The following is an 8,793-nucleotide window of genomic DNA, read 5'->3' as shown; positions in this document are numbered from 1 at the left end:
CCACTTTTAAACGGCGTAGGGTTCACACTGCCAGATACCACACTTACTTTTTGGATCACAGATTGCATGACATTGTATTTGGTGTTTAGGAGAGCAAAGTCGCTATTTGGCTTTTTGTGCAAGTAAAAATTGCGTACCGGACAAGGGATTGGTCATATAAATGTAGTAGACCCCACGAAAGATACGTTGTACTTGGTTAAGTGAAGCTGTGATATTCATATACTAAACTTGTTTTTAAGGTCACTCTACAGCAGTCATCGGTAGTGACTCTTTTGTTTTTTGTTTTTTTTTTTGCAGGGGATTTCACAATCACTAAGGTGTCTAGTTATGGACCCCACGTGCAGTGGCCAGGATGTTTTACGGTGTCAATCTTGTAAAACTCCTAGTCCCCCTTTGTACTGTGGCATATGTCATTTGCATCTATGTAAAGTATGTGTAGGGGAACATATCTTAGATGAAACCACTGAACACAAAGTGGTACCGTTTAACAAGCGAGAACTTGCTACCAAATGTCCAAAACATTCCACAAAAATATGTGAACTTTACTGTGAAGAATGTGACATTTCTATCTGTGCAACATGTGCATCCTCTGGAGAACATATAGGTCATGCATATGTTGAGATTTTGAAATTTTTTGAAAGCCAGAAAGAGGTCATTCAAAGAGATTTAGACGAATTAGAAAATGTGATTTTTCCGAAATATCAAAAGATTGAATCAAGTATCCCCGTTCAGAAAGATACTTTGAGCAAAAATTCCCAGAATTTCACAGCAGCTGTTATTAAGCATGGAGAAAATTTGCACAAAAAAATAGACTTTGTTATCCAAACACTGATATCTTATATTAGTGATTTTGACTCCAAACATATCGCTGTCTTCAATGAACAAGAAATTGAAATGAAATCGGCAATTTCTGAAATCACACAAAAGATTGATGATATGAAGCAAATTCTGAACTCCAATGATTTTAAGAATGTATCAGCTTACAAATCAAGAAATGATGAATTCAAAAAAAGGCCACCTAAACTTCCTTCGTCCTTACCAAATTTTACGCCTGGGGATATAGACAAAAAGCAAATTTTTCAACAGTTTGGTTCTCTCTCCGGTTTGCCTATCAAAGAAGAAGATCATGGCTACACAATGGTTGTTTCGAAAATTAAGCCACCTGTCCCTATCAAACGTCTTATTGATAAACCCCGGATCATCTCACACATGCGCACAGATTATGAAGCCTCCAATGGAGTAAGAGGTGTGGCCTTACTGAACGATCAATACATATGGACGTGTGGCTATAAAGACAAAAATATGAAACTCTACAACATCTATGGAGAACTTGTACGTACAATTCAAACTACTTCAGGCTTCCCGCCATATGACATAGAAGTGACTAGAAATGGGTGTTTAGTTTATGCCGATTACAGAGATAGAACCGTGAATATAGTAAACCAAGGACAGAACACACGGGTACAGCCAGCAGTGATCAGACTAAGGGGATGGAAACCCCGCAATGTCTGTAGTACCTACTCAGGTGACCTCTTGGTTGTCATGGACAGTGATGATCGTGAAGATTCAAAAGTTGTTCGTTACTGTGACTGCAAGGAGACACAGAGTATTCAATTCGACGATAAAGGAGATCCTCTCTATTCATCTGGGGGTGAAATTAAATACATCACTGAGAACAGGAACCAAGATATCTGCGTCTCAGACTATACCGACTGCGAAATAGTGGTTGTTAATCGGAAAGGGAAGTTCCGATTTACCTACAACGGTTCTTATTTTATTACCAAAAGACCATTTGAGCCATACGGTATCGCTACAGACAGCCATGGCCTTATCCTAACATCAGAATATAAATATGATTGTATCCACATTTTAGATCAGGACGGGCAGCTTCTACGTTTATTTGATAACTGTAACTTACACCGTCCATGGGATTTATGTGTGGATTCAAGTGACAATCTCTATGTGACCGAGGCAGAAAAAAACAAAATAAAGAAAATCCAATATTACATTTAAACAAAGTGTCGTCATAATATGCTGTGATACTTAACTGACCACGCAACTGTCAATGTGCCATATCACGTGTACTCAAACTATGAATGCATGAGCCTGTATGTGACTTGATACCCAATATCGTGTATTGTAACACATGAAACATCAATCATTCTTGTTCATTTTAGAGGAAGCAACAAGTAGACCGATTTATATTCGAATCTTTGAGTTCTGACAAGGTTCTTGTGTCGAGGGCGTTTTTATGAGTTAACAGTTCTAATTCAAGCGACCAACAAGCTGAAAAAGAAGTCAGCAATCAGCCGATGGTTTAAACGTTTTAGTGAACTGTGAACTTGGTATTTGAATATTTACCTTAACCTAAAAAAAACCGGCCATTGGTGATATTGTGTTAAATACGACAACACGTGCTTTAGCTTCCTTTGTGTTTGAAATGATGATTCATTTGTATGGCAATTATTTCTGCATTGATTGACTTTCATGAAAACAGTCACATTTCTTTTTTTCACAACCCTGCATTACTTGAAATCTATGCATGCGAAATCCGCTTCAAAATTCATGATACAATATACTTATTTTTTACATTTTCAATATGTTTTGCTAAATAATCCTCGAATTTTCATTCTGTGATTGTTACACTTACAAAAAATGACGACATCGCACTAACGTAAGGTAAAATCATAACAATCTAAGGATTAGTGAAATCTTCTAAAACTATAAAATAATTGTGTTAAAGAATTAGCCTAGAACACATACTAACTAGTTTTGATGAACCGATTCTAGATTATCCCATTTGGTACATTGTATTTTGTTGAGTACAATAAATTCGTCTGATTCGTTTATAAAATAGAGGCGTAGTTTCGAAACGCGTTTTCTGACTTACAATTGCATGTCCCTTTTTTTTCATTGAAATGGCGTTGCTTGATTTGATACATGTAAGCAATACTATGTTTGACAAACGACTTCATCTTAACCACTAAGACGATTCTTAAATAAATTTTAGAAATAGAGCTCTAGGGTTAGGCAAGAAAGTTTTTAAATTACTTGGCATAGAATTGGTCTCAAATCTGCAAAATATTATTAAAGTGATTTTTGAGCGGAAGTTTAAAAATATATATAAAAAAGTAATGAGAGATTGGGAAAGTGAAAACCTTACACCATTGGGTCGTTTAACGATTTTAAAAACTCTTTTATTAGCCAACCTTAAACCACAGTTTTGCCTCGCTTGCTATTCCCTCTGGTTCACAGCTGAACGATTGATATTGTGCATTTTACTCATTTGTATTTAGTAGTAACCCCATTCGATTGAAAAAAGAATGATTGTGTGTTCTACGGAATTTAAAGATGACAGTTTTGAAAAGATACATTGTAATTAGCATCAACGAATTAATTATGTCATTCAACTGGTTTGAAAGAAGACCATCATATTAGAAAGTACATTGTAGCAATGTGCATTTAGGTTTAGACATAGATATAAAAAAAAATGCTTTATATGGGAAAGAATCTTTTTAGGTAAACAAAAATATATTCTGTAAGGATATTTTAGATGCATGGTTGTATTTTCTTTTTTATTAGATATTTTTATACATAGCATTAATGTGAATGTTCTTGAATACAATGACTTGATAGCAACAATAAGATAATTTCTGGAAAAAAAAATATAGTACTTTTGTCAAAAGTGTGTATGCCATTCATTACTTCAAAACAAGTTCAGTACTAAATGCTAAAAAAATCTAGAGATCTATACAAAATTCTTTAATAAAAATACAAATGAACCATTGTGCAAACTTCTTCGAGCCGTTTTCTCTATTATAATTTAAAACTAAATCTCGTAAATAGGCATTGTCACACAGGCACATGTGTTCAAACCGTTCGTCAAACCGATAACACAGGTAGTCGACGTGTCTTATTCTAATCGTTATCTTAGGTTTTATGGCATTTATTTCATATTTTATTTGCATTGTCTGTAAATAATGTATTGACATGTTTATTTGATGTCAGTATTCTTCTGCCTTGGAAAAATTTAAATTGCTCAGAGATATGTGGCTTGTATAGGGGTTGAAGGGATAGCGGTGATGAAATAAATATCGACAGAGCGGTGTTCAGCTTTAAGTGATTTCGACCATTTCAACCTCTCTTTCAAAATCACCAAAAATACAAAACTTAAAATGTTTCAGTTTCGAATTAACCTTAGAATATTAGCAACAAACATTTTTACATACATGTAAATTAAAAAAGGTAGACTCATATGACTAGAATGTTTCCGTTGTGATAAAGATATCAAACTATTGAGTATATTTTGGAGGAATGTGAACTAATACAAAAGGACTCTATATGATAAGGGTCTAAAATTGCACCCTAAAATGAACATCATCATTTAACTATCATTCTTTGTTTTCTTAGTACAGATATGTATGTGATGTGTTTACATAATATTCATTTTGGTTCAAGTGCCCACAATTTAGAAATATGACATTGTAAAACAACATTTTCTCGCCGTTTAAGAAAAATGTCAATGTTTAGCTGATTTTGATTAGATTATAGAAATGGCGTAACTTCTTACGTCATATACTGCCAGTAAGTGCAAATAAATCAAATAAATAGATGAAAAATATATTTTATAACAACTCTTCTAAAAAATTAGTTAACATTTTATTGTACCCGAAACACTTAAAAAATGGCGAATTATAAGGGCCAAATTTAACTCTTATCATATATAGTTCTTCATTGAATGAATTTGCTACTTATTGTTTTAGAAATATACCTTTTTTACGTTTTTGTGCTTTTAGTAGAGACAGATATCATAGTTGGATTTCACGAAAATTTAGATCAAGTCAAATATATTGCAACTTAGTTTGAGATGCTGTAGAAAGATACCGTCTCTGAATGGGATGGTACCCTCAATCAAGAATATGTATGACACAAGTTAATATATTACTTGTAAAAAAAAATCTACAAGTACTATATGATCAGGTCTGGGAAAAGTGGAAAGATTTAATCAATATTTAAATTAATTCTCTCTCTCTCTCATTCTCTCTCTCTCTCTCTCTCTCTCTCTTTCTCTCTCTCTCTCTCTAAAAATAACAAAATAATCAAGTTAACAATAGGCAATTTATAATGATTTATGTTATATGAATACCTGAATAAGAAAACGAAATAAATTCCAATGGTTTATTTCTTCTTATTGAAAGTTGATTTTTATTGATTTTTTGTGCAGTTTTTTTTTAACAAAATATAAGCAAAACAGTGTTTGGACCTAATCACATATCATAGTAGCGCATCACCGCTGACAAAACTAAATACTTGAAAATAATCGATAAATTATGTGTCATATATTTTGAAGCATTGTTTTAATAAAAAATATATTTATGTATACCTTATAATTATCAATATTTAATTTGTATATGGTACTAACAGGGTCAGTGTTACCTATTTGTTAAAAAAAGGATACAAAAAAGTAGATATTTACACTTGCAATAAATGAAATGAAATTACCTCTCCTTTGACAATATTTGGATTACTCATTCATAGTGCATGGTAAAGATTGATAACGTAAATTATATTTTTGACACATAACAAGATCCATCTTAAGCTCAAATTCCCTGTCGAAAAATTCCAAAAAGTAGAGATTGCTATTCATATCATATGCGGATGAATCCAAACAAAATGATGTTACCGTTTGTCATACAAACAAAAGCACATACAATTATCCTTGAATTTTAAGGGATATTATTTAGTTTTTATGTTATAATTATTTTTGTGTTAAATCTGTTAGTGTGTTAAAAACTCTGTAATTTTCAAGAGCCTTCAAGTTTGTAAATGTAAATGAATGTTATGAAAGGATGTACATTTTTGTGATAACATGATTATATTTATGCATTTTATGTTTACCTCCATGTATGTATAAATACAGTACTAGAATTTTAGTTGACTTTTATTTTTCATTTTATATACTAATCACTTTTATAAAATGATTTTTTTTCATACCTCGAACTCTAATTGTACTAAATTACATTGTATATTAAAGAATTTGGCAGAAAATTAATGTTTTTATATCAATATGCCAAGTGATCTATATACTATATTTTTGTTGTTGTTAATGATGGATACCCACTGTCGTGAGAGCTGTTATATCTAAGATATGTACTTTTCCCAAAGCCTTTCATGTTAACATCCAGATCAGACAAATTTTTTCAAGCCTTGGGTGAATCTTTATTTCAAATTAACCCTTAAAATCACACGATGACTTTAATGATCAAATTTGCAGACCATTTGATTTGAAGTATGATACATTGTAGTTATATATGAAATACATTAAGTCAGTATTTTGAAGCTGTTCTGTTTAGAAACCGCCATAACTTTGTCTAACCTTTAAGGTACATGTAGCACATACCTAGCCAGATTTAAGGTTGTAAAATAACGTTTTATTGGATATTGGTACTATTGCGATGCTTTTTCCGAGGTATTTAATGTATAAAGACCATAGTTTGTACCTAACTAAAAACATTGAGATGGTGACCATCTCAAAGGGCCCTGCTTAAGCAATAGACAATAGGATAAAAAGAATTTTAGATATTTTTGCTTTAACCTTTTGCTTCGAAATTTTTCCATCTGGCAGATAACTTCTAATTTAATCTCATTACCCCTAACATACAGGCCTTTTGTATCTTCAATCTGACCTAGATTAAGCCACTGTAAAATAAAATACAGTCTAAAACTGGTTATAAAGATATCTGCTATGACTATCACATTGACTTTGTTCAAGGTCACTGCACGCCATTAACAAAAAAGCTCAGTTGAATAGGTAAAATATTTGCAGAGTGTGTATATATATATATATATATATATATATATATATATATATATATATATATATATATATATATATATGTGTGTGTGTGTGTATACATGTATATATATGCTCTTAAAAAGAATTTCTGTATTATTTGCTGTGACTTTGACACTTGAACTTCAAACATTATTCAAAGTCACTGCATATCCTTTGATCAAAGGCACCATGAGTGTGAAGTATGAGCCAGATTGGTGAAAAGGGAAAGAAGATATACTCCGGACAAGGATTTTTTATATCATTCTGCTATTACCTTCACAATTGACCTTAAAATTTGGTTCAAGGTCACTACACACCCTTCACTCAAAAGCTATGTTTATATGAAATATAGGGCTAAGTGGTAAGTATAAATGCTCCTAGAAAAGGATTTTTGCGGGGTCCGATATGACCTTCACCCTTTACCTACAAACTTTATTCAAGGTCACTGCATACCCTTTGACCATAGACACTCTGTAGGTGAAGTATGAGCCAGATTAGACCAAGGGAGAGAAAATATGCCCCAAACATAATTCTGATATGACCTAGACTTAGAAACATGGTTCAAGGTCACTGCACACCCTTTGCCCAAAGGCACTCTGTAGTTGAGGTATGAGCCAGATTTGGCCAAGAGAAAAGCTATGCTCTGAAAAAGCTATCACAGACAGACGGACGGACAGACGGACAGACTGATCACTGATCAGAGGGCAAATTTAAGACTTTGCGAATTCTATGTCACACATAATATCTCTGTTAACACAACTGCAACTTGGCGAATTCAGGTCTGGGCAAAACCGCCTGCAACTGTAGAAGAGCGAAAATAACACGGTACGAAAATAACCCTGTATACAGTATTTTCCGATTGATTGCATATAATTTTATGTATTTTATTTTTATTCATATTTAATTTTAATCAATAACAAATGTTATTAATTATTGTATAATACAAATGTACCCAAATAAAACGAAAGTGTTTTATCTTTATATTTTCATGTACAAAATTCAATGTATATGTATAAGGAAAGATAACTCTTCCTAACTATACCATAATTTATGTACCTTACTGTTGGCGTACTATGACGCCATAAAGGTGTGACGTTATATATTTTTCCATGACATTATAAACTAAAACCACTATACGATACGTCATGTGTTTTTCTCCAACTCCCTAAAATTGATGTATTTAAAACATGTCAAAGGAATTACTGTTATAATTACGGATCATTGATTCTGTTTAAAAATCTATGTGAATTAAAAAATACATTACAGTCTAAACGTTTATTTTTGATGCAATAGCTGAATGTCAAGGTCTATGCTAGTACATGTATAGGGTATTTGCGAGTGGTAAAATGCAAATATAAGTAATAAACAACAATTACTTAGTGAACATGGCGTTAAGAAAAGCAACTGCTCTGATGGCATATTTTCCATGATGCGCTAGCGCGCATCATGGAATATGCCAGCAGAGCAGTTGCTATACACAACGCCATGTTCACTAAATAACGTTGTTTATTTCTTAAATATAAGAACATTTTGTATATTGGCAGCACATGTTGATTACGATATTGTGGAAATAAACATACAGAATCGCTTGCTTGATGTATACATATACTTTCTCTTAATCAAAATATAAAATAAAATGAATCATTTATCTCAAATATTTTGACGAATAGAATGAATCTTATAAGCGTCCGAAATCGGCTCCCATAATTTGCAGAAGAATGAAGGTAGAGATTTTCTATGTATTATTATTTTATTTTTCCTTCAAACTGAGAGTTTTTTTTTTATTTTTATTTCACTTTTTTCTTCCTTTCATTGTTATTACATGTAGGCATTGTCTCTAATATTATAGCAGGGGTATGTTCCTAACATTGATTTCTCATAGATTTTTGGCCACGCCCAAATTGTAAGAGCCTGTTTCTATAAGAGCACCTAACTGTTTCAAGTTGTCGTAAATATAG

General features: G+C 32.4%; 1 protein-coding gene across 1 annotated transcript; it reads left to right on the top strand.

Annotated features, from left to right (window-relative positions):
* The first annotated feature begins 327 nt into the window (after positions 1-327).
* On the top strand, positions 328-5,071 carry LOC128161176 (uncharacterized). Its single transcript, XM_052824405.1, has one exon. It carries the CDS (start codon positions 328-330, stop codon positions 2,011-2,013), a length of 1,686 nt encoding a protein of 561 aa, XP_052680365.1. The 3' UTR covers positions 2,014-5,071.
* Positions 5,072-8,793: the final 3,722 nt, after the last annotated feature.

The sequence above is a fragment of the Crassostrea angulata genome, chromosome 8, assembly GCF_025612915.1.
Source record: "Crassostrea angulata isolate pt1a10 chromosome 8, ASM2561291v2, whole genome shotgun sequence".
Lineage (NCBI taxonomy): Eukaryota > Metazoa > Mollusca > Bivalvia > Ostreida > Ostreidae > Magallana > Magallana angulata.
The sequence above is the reverse complement of the archived record's forward strand: the minus strand, read 5'-3'. Positions and strand labels throughout refer to the sequence as shown.